Consider the following 15181-nt stretch of genomic DNA (forward strand, 5'->3'; position numbering starts at 1 on the left):
AACAATGAGAGATTGTCAGGGAACAGAATTGTTGCTAGGCTTTAGATTCATACAGCAAGAAAAGGTACCTCAAGGCTTAAAAACAGTTTATATTTCTCAAGAACAATTTTGATAAAGTATTAGGTAGTATTTGAAGAGCAACAGTGATCTAAAACTTTCCTTTTTTAAAATAACAGCAGTATAAAAGTAGATTACATTTGGCCATTAGCCAAGTTGATTCTGTATTTATAGAAAAATATGCTGAATGGCAGGAATTGTCTTTACACATGTAATTTTTCTGAAGTGTGTTTATATAGCTGAGTTATTACTAACCTTTTCTTCCCTTAAGTAGGGATGGCAAGTGAGATGTTTGACTTGTTCATATGAATACTCTCAGTAAAGGAACTATAGATGACTTCATTTTATGTGCAGAAGGCATATAGAAATTAAGATTATCAGGAGGTGTATTCCTGCCAGAAATAAAATGTCTTAGTTACTTAGTCTGCTACTTGGCTAATGGGGTCATACAAGCCTGGTAGACGTTTAGAAATAAATATGTATTTGTGCTATATGTTTTTACTTGTTTTTTAAGGGACCAGGATCTATTTTTATTTAAAGCCAAACATAAGTAAAATTTTGGAGAATAATTAAATACCAGATTGTTCCTACCCATTTCTTTGTTGCCATGTGAAATCACTCAGCTTCAAAGCAATCACCACTTCCATTCCACACTGATAACTCTTCTTTTGGTTTATTTTTTGCAGGAGGTATATCGAATTCCAAAGAAAAGTCAAACTGAAAAGGAGAGCACAAGTAGGTATTCAGAGATACTTTGTGCATATGGCTTTACAAATATTCTTTTAGAAGTATGCAGATGTAACTGATAAGAACTTTATTTTGTTTTTGAAACCAGATAATATGTCATTAGGTAAATATTTGGTACAAGTTTGAAAACATGCGTTTTTAAAAAAATTTTCTTGGAGTATAGTTGATTTACAATGTTGTGTTAGTTTCAGGTGTACTGCACAGTGAACCAGTTATACATATACATATATCCACTCTTTTTTAGATTCTTTTCCCATATAGGCCATTACAGAGTATTGAGTAGAGTTCCCTGTGCTATACAGTAGGTCCTTATTAGCTATCTGTTCTACGTATAGTAGTGTGTATATGTCAATCCCAATTTCTCAATTTATCCTTTCCTCCCTTCCCCCCGGTAACCATAAGTTTATTTTCTACATATGTGACTCTCTCTCTGTTTTGTAAATAAGTTCATTTGTACCATTTTTTTTAGATTCCACACATAAGTGATATCATATGATATTTGTCTTTCTCTGTCTGACTTCACTCAGTATGACAATCTCTAGGTCCATCATGTTACTGCAAATGGCATTATTTCATTCTTTTTTATGGCTGAGTAATTCCATTGTATATATGTACCATATCTTCTTTATCCATTCCTCTGTCAATGGACATTTAGGTTGCTCCTCTGTCCTGGCTCTTGTAAATAGTACTGCAGTGAACATTGGGGTGCATGTTATCTTTTCGAATTACGGTTGTCTCCGGATATATGCCCATGAGTGGGATTGCTGGATCATATGGTAGCTCTATTTTTAGTTTTTTAAGGAACCTCCATAGTACTGTTCTCCATGGGGGCTATACCAGTTTACATTCCCACCAACAGTGTAGCAGGGTTCCCTTTTCTCCACACCCTCTGCAGCATTTATTGTTTGTAGATTTTTTGATGATGGCCATTCTGACCAGTGTAAGGTGATACCTCATTGTAGTTTTGATTTGCATTTTTCTCATAATTAGTGATGTTGAGCATGTTTTCATGTGCTTTTTGGCCATCTGTATGTCTTCTTTGGAGAAATGTCTATTTAGATTTTCCACCCATGTTTTGTTTGGGTTCTTCGTTTTTTTGATACTGACTGCACAAGCTGTTTGTATATTTTGGAGATTAATCCCTTGTCTATCACTTCGTTTGCAAATATTCTCTCCCATTCTGAGGGTTGTCTTTTCGTCTTGTTTGTAGTTTCCTTTGCTGTGCAAAAGCTTTTAAGTTGAATTAGGTCCCATTTGTTAATTTTTATTTTTATTTTCATTGCTCTAGTAGGTGGATCTGTGCATTTTTATTCTTAGTGAATTTTTGTCAAAGCAGATGTCCCTTTATACTCCCTGTGTTGTTTCTTTCCTTGAAGTCATGGCCTTTTAGTAGCTTTTCTTCCATTCATTTTTTCATCTAGAGCAGACATTCTTTTTTTTTTTTTTTTTTTTGCAGTACGCGGGCTTCTCACTGTTGTGGCCTCTCCCGTTGCGGAGCACAGGCTCCGGACGTGCAGGCTCAGCAGCCATGGCTCACGGGCCTAGCCGCTCCGCAGCATGTGGGATCTTCCCGGACCGGGGCATGAACCCGTGTCCCCTGCATCGGCAGGCGTACTCTCAACCACTGTGCCACCAGGGAAGCCCTAGAGCAGACATTCTTAAACCTGTACTCCTTAGGTGTGTGTAAGTTTTTACCTGTAGATGTTTATATGCAAAATTCTTGGTATACATTCATTTTACTGGGGAAAATTCAAAACTTTCTTCAGATTCTCAAGGAATCAGTGATCCCTCACAAGGTTAAGAATCATTATTACAGAACAGATAATAGGGAGACCATTGCAGTATGGTTTCTGGGCTTTACCACTTAGCTATGTTTCCAACATACTTTAGAGATTAAAGCAATGGTATAAATTATGGTGGCTCTTGTTAGTCTCTTGTGCCCCTCCAGCAGTGACCCAATATAAATAGAGTAAAGGAGCCAGTGTGATCATGTTTTTGGTCTTTTTCTTTATTTTTGTCATGAAGAACTTTTTGTAATCTTAAATCTTATTGGTTAAATAATCTTATTGGTTAAAGCCCTGTAAAGTATCCTTTACATCACTTTTGTTTCTTTTGGATATTTTTAGTTCTACTGGTTTAGTCTCTTCATAGCCAGACATCCTACTTAGGGCTGCAAAGAATTCTTCCCATAAGAAAGAAAGCTGGGTTGAGTAGTACTGGTTGGCAGTATCAGCAGCACCACTATACAGTTGATCATCAGAGGCTAGCTTCTCTGGGCCCACTGAGTTGAAAACATTAGCAAGACAGGCAAAGTTTCAATACCTATGAAGGTCCTCCCACCCCACCCTGCCACCATTATTTTGTAAATATCTAGTCTGGTATGGCCCTCTGAAAGAAGCAGGACATGGTCTCTAGTGGACAATTATAATCGTTTCAGGGAGCAGCCTTTTGTGTGCCAACTTCAGTCTCATCCTCACATGTGGGGAACCCCCGCCTCCATCTCAGTATCAGGCTTTTAGATTAGAGAAATGCTTATAATGCAAACCTGACTTGCTCTGATACTTCTCAATGTCAAGCGATTAAAAAGCTTAGAACTTTTAAAATTCATAAGGATTGTGAAATAATTTGGGAAATATGCAGCCTAGCTTTAACCTCGTTTTAAAATATGAGAAAATCAGCCTGAATATATAAGATGATTTCTCTGCCTCACATATTCTAAGATTCAGAGTCAGAATATACTGTTGGTATGATTCCTTTTCTTGTTTTACCAGTATATAGTGAAGAAATAGCCACATTTTAAGGAAATTAACACCAGGGTAAGGAACCTGGGTTTGAAGGAGGAAATAGAGAGTCATGGGCAGATCCAGATGAAACTAGATAATAATACTTCACAAAAGGATGTTGTGCTAATACCTTCTGAGCTGAACAGTTGTTTTAATTGTATAGTATTTTCTGCCAGCATGTGGTATTAGATGAGTTAGTTCTGTTAGCTTCTCCCTGACATACATGGCTGTAGATTAATAACTTTTTTGTAAATAAATGGAGCTTTGGGCCAGCTAAAAGAACTGTGAGAATGGTATATGTAAACCTGATCCTACTGCTGGGGAAAAAACAACTGATAGCACATTTTTCTGAGATGAGAAAAGAAAAAACAATGTTTATTGAGAATCCACTTTGCGCTATGAGAGAGATTTTATAAGAGATTTTCTCCTTATGAAGAGAGCAATATGATTAGTAGGTAGCAGTACTAACATACACAAAGCAACAGCATATAATACCAGTCAGTTTATATTGAAATGTTCATTGGTGTGATCTAGACTACTTAGGAAAATGAAAGACTAGGTGGTATGATCAGTGAAAAGTAGTACTTAGGGCAGCTTTTGGGAGCAGTGGCAATGGAACTGGGTGAGAACCATTCTAGGTAAAGAGACTGAGTGAAGAAGGTTAGTGTCCATCTTTTTTTTTTTAATTTATTTTATTTTTGGCTGCGTTGGGTCTTTGTTGCTGTGCATGGGTTTTCTCTAGTTGTGCTGAGCAGTGGCTACTCTTCGTTGCGGTGCATGGGGCTTCTCACTGCGGTGGCTTCTCTTGTTGCGGAGCACGGGCTGTAGGTACTCAGGCTTCAGTAGTTGTGGCTTGTGAGTTCTAGAGTGCAGGCTCAGTAGTTGTGGTGCATGGGCTTAGTTGCTCTGCGGCATGTGGGATCCTCCCGGACCAGGGCTCAAACCCGTGTCCCCTGCATTGGCAGGTGGATTCTTAACCACTGCGCCATCAGGGAAGCCCCCAGCTTCCATCTTTGAATCAGAAGCTGGCGTTCTTTTTTTGAAGATGTAGCTCTCTGGTTTTGATAACTTACTGAGTTACCACCTGTTTCACCTGTGTTTGAAATATTCTTCTTTTGAAATTGTAGTTCATAAAAAGTTGTCTAATTTTTTTTTTAATTAAAGAGATGTTTCTATTGAGGTTTTTATGTTTAGCATGCCAGGCTGTTTTTCTACCAATTGTAAATATGCAGAGTTATAAGGGCAGGGGAAGGCTTTTACATTTTGAACTGACAAGCAGACTGCCTTACTTTTAAAGGTATCAGGAACATCTTGCATGCATGTGTTCCACAGAACTTGTTAGAAATGATGAAAGCTTGGATTGAGACTTTGGGGAAAAGGTAGAAAAGGGCATTCATGGAAGAGACTTTTAGGAAGTAGAGCACACAAGCATATAAGACCTTATGTCTCGTCCAAATTCGGGACTGGGTATATGAAGGAGGAGTCCATAGATCTGTTTGTTGGATAGAAATTTTATTATACAGTTGGTATACTATCATGATGGAGAAAAGTCTACCAAGTAAATTTTTTTAAAAACGCTTTTCCCTTAGTAACCGAACGAGGAAGGGATGCTGTCGGCTTCAGAGATCAAACAGTTGCCCCAAAGACTCCTAACAGATCAAGAGAGAGAGACCCAGACAAACAAACTCAAAGTAAAGAGAAAAGGAAACGAAGGGGCTCCCTCTCACCACCTTCTTCTGCCTATGAGCGGGGAACAAAAAGGCCAGATGACAGGTAAGTGGCCTATGTGAGTTACTCTCTTTTCTGAGCAAGTCGAAAAGTACCCAAGTGATACACTTCTGATTTGGGGCAACAAGTGCTTTTGTAATAAATGTATTCTCTTGTGAGTGAGTATAAAAGGAAACTCTACTCATAACTATTGAGAGTCTCTTTTGACAGTAATAATAGCAGTGAAGACTAATAGATTTTTGGTACTCGAATGGCTTCTACTTCATAACGTTTAAATGCTATTTGAGGAGCCAGAGATTTGTTCTTTAAAGGGGAATGGGGGTTGCTGGGAGATAACCCTATGTTTTCTAGTGAATCTTATACCATACCAGTCCAAAATGTTGTTTGATCCCTGTGTCAGAGGCTGTCTTGTGATGCTGGTAGAAAAACAGGCCACATAATCACCTGCTGGGTACTAGAAAACATTTGTTCTCGAGAAGTTCTTTTTAAATTAAATATACTTAAAAAAAATTGAGATATAGCAGTCATGTAATGCAGTTGTCAGAATTTTTAATTTTGGATTCTCTGGGTATGTAATAGTAATTCATCATGATTTTAATTTACATTCCTCTAATTACTAAATAGATTGAACATTTTGCCGTATGTTTATTGACCATTCCTGTTTACTCTTCTGTGAAGTGTCTTTTTATATGTGGTGTTCATTTATTAAATTTTGTCTTTTTAAGCTCTAGGGATTCTTTTTTTATATTCCAAATATAATTCTGCAAGTATTTTTTCCCAGTTTATGACTTGTGTTTTGACTCTTTCTGTGTCTTTCAATACACAGAATTTATTAATTATGGTGTAATTGAATATATCATATATATTGTATGTTTCCTTTATGGTTAGTGTTTACAGTGTTTTAAGAAATTCTTCCCAACTCTTGAGATGACTTTGTGTGTGTGTATGCATTTTTTTAGCAATATTTAAGTCCTTAATCCATTGGGAATTAATTTTTGTATATATTTTAAGTTAGGAATCTGGTTTCATTTTTTTCTAGGTGAACACCCAGTTGTCCCAGCATTATTTACTGCTTGAAATCTCCTCCTTTCCCCACTGATCTGCAGTGCTGCCTCTTTCCAACAGGTTTTCACATATGGGAGGATCTGTTTCTGGGCTCCTATGACTATCTTATATTTAAGTCTTGATAGCAAGTAGGGCAAATCCCTACTTGATCTTCTGGGATGCCCTGTCTTTTCTCAGATTTATTCTTCCTTAGAATCTGCTTTGAATATTTGAATGTTCTCTGTCTAGTTAGGTCTTCTTTAATATTTCTAATGAAGATAAAGTTTTTCATTAATGTCTTTGTTTATAGTTTTCTCCAGAATAACTTATCTTTTGGTGTATTTATTTCTGAGAACCCTAACTTCTATTACATATTCAGTTTGGTTTTGGTGTTTTGATATGCAATTCACCTTTGTATATTTATCCTATGTTTGTTAACCATACAAAACTTGTATTAATTTCAAGAGTATAGGATTTTTTTTTTGCCCCACTGTCTCCTTTTTTGGTCATTGTCAACAGCCCATATCATATGAATTTGTTTTGGTTTTCCTTTCTAATTCTTACGCCTTGTTCATGTTACTTTGCTAGCAATACCTCCAATGCAAATCACAGAATGATAGCATTTTTTATCTTGGTAATTGATTTCTACTCATTTTGTTTCCTTCCACTTTTTTAGGCTTGTTATATTGTTTTTTAAATTTCTTAACTGGAACAATTGGGATTCTTAGCTCATTAATTTTTCTCTTCTAATAGAAGTGTTTAAGAACTGTAAGACTGCTTGAACTACTCTTGTTAATGCAGCTTCATAATCTAGTTTTAAATACTATTAGGATATACAATGTGTTTAAATTTCTTTTTGCTAAATTTTCAGTTGGTCATCAATTGATCTGTATGATAACAGTTCTTAGAATTTTATTGAAGCTTGCTTTATAGTCTCTTTTGTTTGATATTCATAGAAATATGCTTATCTTCCTTTTAGTAGGATTTAACTGGTATATCTTTCTTCCTTTTATTTCATTTTATTTTATTTTATTTTTTATTTTTTGGAGCAGGGAAAGGTTTATCACAGGGCCATGCAAGAAGATGGGTGGCTCATGCTCTAAAAAAAACCCCAAGCTCCCTGAAGGGTTTCCGCAAAGCATTTTTAAAAGCCAGGTGAGGGAGGGGGGTCACAGGGTAAGTGATCGACTTGTGCACCATTCTGTGATTGGCTGATGGTGAGGTAACAGGGTGGTGTCACAGGGGTTAATATTATCAGTCCTTAGGCTTAAGGAGGCCTGGGGCTATGTGCTCCTGGTCTTTAAGTAGTTAACATCTTCCATTTGGTGGGGGTTTTCACATCTGTAAAACAATTCAGGAAATGTGCATCAAATACTGTTGTCTAGGTACTTCAGAGAGGAGCTAAAGCAGAGGATACAGGGCAAGCCCTGTCCCAGGAAGGCTCTTCCTTCCTTTTACTTTCAACTTTTCTGTGTCTAGTAAATAGCTTATAGCTGATTGGGTGTTTTTGCTTTTGTTTTTTTTAATATTTTATGGCAATTCTTTAACTGGTTGTTTCAATTTAATAAAATTTAAAGCTAATCGATATCCTGAACAACATAAGTACTTTAAGATACTTTAACTCTGACTATTCAGCCTGCCCAATTTACATGGTATTATTGTCCAGTATTATAATTCCTTCTCCCTCCTCCCATCAGTTATTGTTAATTTTTTTATGTAGACCAAATGATTTTTTTAGTTTGTTTACATTTACTAGTTTCTTTTCTTTCTTATTTCAGACCCCTTTAAATGGTTTCTTTTTTTAAAATTATTGTTTATTTATTTATTTTTGGCTGCGTTGGGTCTTTGTTGCTGCGTGCGTGCTTTCTCTAGTTGCGGCAAGAGGGGGCTACTCTTCGTTGCGGTGCGCGGGCTTCTCATTGAGGTGGCTTGTCTTGTTGCGGAGCACCAGCTCTAGGTGCGTGGGCTTCAGTAGTTGTGGCTCGCAGGCTCTAGAGCTCAGGCTCAGTAGTTGTGGTGCTCGGGCTTAGTTGCTCCCTGGCACGTGGGATCTTCCCAGACCAGGGATCGAACCCGTGTCCCCTGCATTGACAGGCAGATTCTTAACCACTGCGACACCAGGGAAGTCCCTGAATGGTTTCTTTTAGTGAGTTTCTCTTCATAATATTTCAGTTTTTGTCTTAAAAAGTCTTTTTCATATTTTGTTTGCATTGCTCACCCTCAGTTTTAAAAATCAGCTATATTTAACCAGCAAGTATAAATTGCTTACAGTAAAATTCATGATTTTAAGTGTATTGTTCATTGAGTTTTGTCAAATGCATAGTTATATAACTACAACCACAGAGGTTATATATTGGATTGGCCAAAAAGTTCATTCGGGTTTTTCCATAACATCTTACAGAAAAATCCAAACGAACTTTTGGGCCAACCCAATAGAACATTTCATCACCTCATAAAATTATCTCTTACCCCTTTGTAGTGTGTCCCCTTCTTCTACTCCTAGTCCCTGGCCACAACTGATCTCCTTTCTGACTTGGTTTTGTCTTTTCCACAATGTCATATATATGGTATCATATACTATAAAATACATTCTGTCTTCTTTCACTTAGCATATTATTTTTGAGATATTCATCCATGTTATTATGCATCTCAGTTCTTTTTTGGTGCTTAATAGTAGTCCATTGTATAGATATACTATAGTTTGTTTATAAATTCATTAGTTGATAGGCGTTTGGATTGTTTCCAGATGACTATTGTGAATATTACTGGCTATGAACAAGTCGTTATGTGAACATTTATTCTCATTTTTGAAAGGAAGTTCTTTTGGGTTGACAGTTTTTCTGAACACTTTGAAGCTGTTATTCTTCATTCTTCTGACTTTCCTTATTGATTTTACGAAACTTGTTGGTTGCTATTCTTTGTTAAGTAACCTGGCTTTTCTCTTGGCCTGCTTTTAAGAAGTTCTCTTTGTATTTGGTGTTCCGCATTATTGCTACCCTGCGTTTATATGAGGATTTCTTTTTTTTTTTCAACCTGGTTGAAATTCATCGAACTTTTTAAATTTGAAGATCATCTTCCAAGTTACTAATTCTCTTCAGATCTAATCTCTTGCTTAACCATACCATGGCTCGTATGGGCACTAAATTGAATTGAATATTAGGTTATTTCTTGGTTCATGACACTTATTTCTATCCACGGACCTTTTCTCCATACATTTATTATAATGTAATGAGCCCTGGAAGTCCCAGCACAAGAGTCAGGATCTTAACAATTATATAAATCTTGCTATGTCACTTATTTCTGCACCATCCCCTGTCTTTACTACTTGTGATAACAAGTAGTATCTGTTGGATTCTGTGTTCATTGTACCCTGGCCTGCCTTTTTTAAAATATAGTTTTATGTCATCTAATATATATTTATTAAAAATATGTTAGTTTTAACTGTATGAAAAGGCTATTATTTTGCATTTAATTAGATGGTACTTTGTTTTGACTTGATATTTATTTACTAAGATTTATTCATAGTAGTGTCAGTTTATTCATTTTTATTACTGTATAATGTTTTGTTATAAAGCTTTTTCTATTATGTATAGTGCTGTTATCTTATTTTGGTGTACATGTGCAAAAGTTTCTCTTGGATATTTAAGTAGAATTTTGCCAGGTATGTGCAATTTCAATTTTATATGATAATTGAGTTTTAATTTTCATTCTTTTTCCTTTCTAGATGCTTCATGGGGTTCTTATTCAAATCTGCCTGATAGTATTTTATGGTCCTGTTCCTTAGGCATATTTTTAATAGCCTCTTTTATCTTACTAAACATATTAAACATCTCTAATATTTTGTGTGTGATAATTCCAGTATCAGCAATCTTAGTATGTCTCTTCCTCTCACTTGTGTGTGTGTGTGTGTGTATGTGTGTGGGTATTTTATAATTTTATAATTATATACCTTTTTTTTGCTTTCAGTGAGATATAATTGACATACAGCACAGTATAAGATGTTAAGCATATGATTTAACTTACATACATCATGAAATGATCATCACAATAAGTTTAGTGAACATCCATCATCTCATGTAGATACAAAATTATAGAAATAGGGGAAAATACCTTTCCTTGTGATGAAAACTCTTAGGGTTTACTCTCATAACTTTCATATAGAACATACAGCAGTGTTCATTATATATGTATCACGTGGTACATTATATTCCTAGTACATGTTTATCTTCTATGAGTTTGTTTCTGTGAGTTTTTTGAAGTATAATTGACCTACAGCACTGTTAGTTCCTGTTACACAGCATAGTAATTTCATATTTCTATACCAAAATGATCACCACAATAAGTTTAGTTACGGTATGTCACCTTACAAAGATATTACATAGTTTTTTACTATATTCCCCACACTGTACATTTCATACCATGTGATTCATTTATTTTGCAACTGAATTTTTGTGCCTCTTAATCTCCCTTACCTGTTTCTTTCTTCCCCTCTCCCCTCTGGCAACCAGCTGTTTGTTCTCTGTATCTGTAACTCTGTTTGTTTTGTTTGTTCATTTGTTTTGTTTTTTTAGATTCCACATACAAGTGAAATCATACAGTATTTATCTTTCTTTGTCTTACTTATTTTTCTCAGCATAATACCCTCTAGGTCCATCCATGTTGTTACAAGTGGCAAGATTAATTTTATTTTCTAATGAACTCCTGTTCCTTAGAACTTAATCTATAGGAATTCATTGAGGCCTGGATTTAAGGTGCTCTCTTCTATAGACTGTTTGCATTTGTTTCTGCCAGGCAGCTAAGGGTACTACCACCCCACTAACACTTTAAAGGAAGTTTTCAACTAAGAGGTTTTTAGACCATATATTTTTTGTTGTTTGGATAAATGTTGTACCCTTATCCATGAATCTGTTATTAGATGTTTGTTTGCAATGAAACATCTTGAAATTAGTTGTCTTTTTCATTTTTGCCAATAGCCTTTCTCAAAAGTTTGATTCAGTCCATAGAACTTCACAAAAGAATCTTTTAAGTCCTCGGTTCTCTTGTGAATGTTAGAGCTGATGGTTTCTTGGGGGCTTACTGGGGATACTTGTCAAAACTATCACAGGGTATTAGGTTTAGCAATATGATATTATACTTGGCACTGCACAAAGAAGAATATGTGAATATAACTCCCCATACTTTTATGTGTACATGCTTATCTTTCACTTAACTAACCTGTGTTGATATTAATGGGTGTACATCAAATTCTGTAGCTTTTATTAGTGTATTTGGGGTTTTGTTTTAATTTCAGAATTTGTAGTTACAGAACTACAGAACTTAACTATAAAGAGGAATCTATTTAGGATACTACATGTATCTTTAATTTGAAGTTCTAGAAGCTGAGGATAAGGATAAAGTTATTATTTTCATCTAAGTGTCTATTTCCTTGAGGTTCTCTCCTATCTGCAAAACTCCTTAAGTAATTTTGAGTATGATTTTCAGCCAGTGCCAAATTGGAGTTGGTGTGGTTAATGGTTTAGTATCTAGTGGCATAACATTTATTAGTGCTTTGGTTATGTCTCTGATTTAGGGGAAAACTTTTTGTGGTGCTCTTATTGTTTTCTTTCTAGATATGATACACCAACTTCTAAAAAGAAAGTACGAATTAAAGATCGCAATAAACTTTCTACAGAGGAGCGTCGAAAGTTGTTTGAGCAGGAGGTAGCTCAGCGGGAGGCTCAAAAACAACAGCAGCAGATGCAGAACCTGGGAATGACGTCTCCACTGCCCTATGACTCTCTTGGCTACAATGCCCCTCATCACCCCTTTGCTGGCTACCCACCAGGTTATCCCATGCAGGCCTATGTGGATCCCAGCAATCCTAATGCTGGAAAGGTGCTCCTCCCCACACCCAGCATGGATCCTGTGTGTTCTCCTGCTCCTTATGATCATTCTCAGCCCTTGGTGGGACATTCTACAGAACCCCTTGCTGCCCCTCCACCTGTGCCAGTGGTGCCACATGTGGCAGCCCCTGTGGAAGTTTCCAGTTCACAGTATGTGGCCCAAAGTGATGGTGTGGTACACCAAGACTCCAGTGTCACCGTCTTGCCAGTGCCAGCCCCAGGCCCAGTCCAGGGACAGAATTATGGTGTTTGGGATTCCAACCAACAGTCCGTGAGTGTACAGCAGCAGTACTCTCCTGCACAGTCTCAAGCAACCATATATTATCAAGGACAGGCTTGTCCAACTGTCTATGGTGTGACATCACCCTATTCACAGACAACTCCACCAATTGTACAGGTAACTAATTTTGGAAATTCTCTTGTCTGTTTTACTGTCTGTTTATGGGATGTTAAATCTGATGTGAGGGGGAAGTCCTGCCATTGATCACTTTTACATATTGGCTAATTTTATATATACTAGTTATCTATTGTGTCACAAATTACTTAGCAGTTTAAAACAGTAAGTAATTATTATCTCATAGTTTCTGTAGGTCAGGAATTCAGAAGCAGTTTGGCTGGGTGGTTCTGGCTCAGAGTCATGAAATTACAGTCAGGCTGTTAAGCAGGGTTGTAGTCATCTGAAGACTAGACAGGGGATGGAAGGTTTACTTTCAAGCTCACTCACATGGTTGTTAGCTGTCCTTGGTTCCTTACCACTCTCAATAGAGCTGCTTACAACATGCCAGCTGGCTTCCCCAAAAGCAAGTGATCAGCGAGAGAGAGAGAGAGAGAGAATAACTTTTGAAGTGTATTTTTGTGGTTTTAAATCAAATTTCTTTTCTTTTTTATAAAACCCATACATTTTTAAAAAAAAGACTCTTTAAGTCATCGTCTTCACCACAATCCTATGTCTCTCCCATCATTCCTTGTCACCCCTTAAAGGTGAATTATTGTGGATGGCAGAGACTCCCAGAGTGTTTCCTGTACACATTACTTAGTATTGAAGTAACAGAAGTAATTTTTCTTCTGTTTCTATTTTTGTTATGAAGCTGTATCAAAATTTTGTCCAAAAGGCCGTGACAAAGTGTCCTGCTTTCATTCTGAAAACCTTAACTGTATTAACTGCCTTCATTTTGTTTGTTTGTTTGTTTGTTTATGGCTGTGTTCGGTCTTCGTTTCCATGGTGGGCTTCCTCTAGTTGCGGCGAGCGGGGACCACTGTTCATGGTGGTGTGCAGGCCTCTCACTGTCGTGGCCTCTCTTTTTGTGGAGCACAAGCTCCAGACGTGCAGGCTCAGTAGTTGTGGCTCACGGGCCTAGTTGCTCCGTGGCATGTGGGATCTTCCCAGACCAGGGCTCGAACCCGTGTCCCCTGCATTGTCAGGTAGATTCCCAACCACTGTACCACCAGGGAAGCCCCTCCCTTCATTTTTTATGGTCTCTTTAACCACATGTTTATATATTTTATGAATTTGTAATTTTGAAGACTTGGAAGTTTTTTTATCCCATGTTTTTCTGTGTAACATGATTCTTAACCATTTTTCCAAATTACTCTGTATTTGTGTGTGTGTGTGTGTGTGTGTGTGTATATATATATATATATATGTATATGCATACATACACATACACTTTTTTTTTTTTTTTTTGCGGTACGCGGGCCTCTCACTGTTGTGACCTCTCCCGTTGCGGAGCACAGGCTCTGGACGCACAGGCTCAGCGGCTATGGCTCACGGGCCCAGCTGCTCCGGGGGATCCTCCCGGCCTGGGGCACGAACCTGTGTCCCCTGCATCAGCAGGCGGACTCTCAACCACTGCGCCACCAGGGAAGCCCAAGTATTACAATTTTATTTCCAGTTTTCAGTCTGTTCCTACCAAGGAGTCATTTATTGACTCCCTAATCTGCTTTTCGTGTGCTAGAGTAGTTGATAAATGGACTAAGATGGTTCAGACTATCCTTCCCTTCTTTATGAGATTAGTTGATCAGAGATGATGTTCGACTCTGGGTAATGAGAAGCATAGAGCATGTTGTTAGCGTGTGTATTTTAAGTCCTAGTCTGTCACTTACTGTGTGTCTTGGAGAGAGGCACTTAGATTCTTCAGTTATAGTTTTCTCATTTATTAAATGGGCAGAATGCCTCAGAGTGGTTGAGGTTTGTATGAGATAATGGATATTAGTAATGATAAATTTAAAGCACCATATACCTTGAAGGTTTAATTATAGTTCTTACTTAGTTACGTTAATACTGAGAGTATTGACATTAGTGGGCTGTGAATTACAGCTGATCAAGGTCATCTGTCTGGTGTCCGGCTCATAATGTCTGTGTTGAGGCCTGTGTTGTTCAAATCAAATATCAACCATACCAACAGGAGGTGAGGTATAATAACCTATAATAAGGTATAATAACCTTGACAGTGAAGTCGTATGTGATATGGTATAATATAACTTTGTGAGTGTGTGTACATATGCAGTATCTTTGAAATTTGGAGCAGATGTGTTATCAGAAGGTGACTTTAATTTTTTGCCACAGCTGCTTATTAGACATAAAAGCTCCATTTTAACTGAGGCCATGTGCTTTATAGTGGTCTTGTGACATTAGAGTGACCTATTCTTAAAAAGTTACACTAAATTACATCTCAAAAAATTGAGTGCTTAGACTATAAGTTGTTCACATAAGTGAAGTGACTCAGATATAAAGTAATAGCTGTTTTTTTCCCTTTAGAAGTGGGAGCCGAACAATTAGGTTTTCCCCTCTATAACATATTGGACCCTCTCTTAAAATTCCCATTAAAAGTCACATTTTAAAGGTATTTCTAGACTGGATTTATGTTTGAGAAATTAGCTTTTGTATAATTTCAAGTCTCTTGTAGGTAGAGCCAATCTCCAATAGACTTTCATCCAGCA

At 37.0% G+C, this 15181-nt stretch overlaps 1 protein-coding gene across 3 annotated transcripts in view; it reads left to right on the top strand.

The window, feature by feature from the left end:
• The window catches only part of SETD2 (SET domain containing 2, histone lysine methyltransferase), a 120358-nt gene that overhangs the window by 84366 nt on the left and 20811 nt on the right, over window positions 1-15181 (top strand). Inside the window, exons 13-15 of one of the 3 annotated variants that reach the window (XM_081246579.1) lie at window positions 744-792; window positions 5177-5360; window positions 11969-12638. In XM_081246579.1, the coding sequence (XP_081102705.1) occupies window positions 744-792; window positions 5177-5360; window positions 11969-12638 (903 nt within the window). Of the gene's footprint in view, window positions 1-743; window positions 793-5176; window positions 5361-11968; window positions 12639-15181 lie in introns of those variants that run through there. The other 2 variants (XR_014016893.1, XR_014016894.1) reach the window with 2 other exon arrangements.

The sequence above is a fragment of the Mesoplodon bidens genome, assembly GCF_964165515.1.
Source record: "Mesoplodon bidens genome assembly, chromosome: 10".
Classification (NCBI taxonomy): domain Eukaryota; kingdom Metazoa; phylum Chordata; class Mammalia; order Artiodactyla; family Ziphiidae; genus Mesoplodon; species Mesoplodon bidens.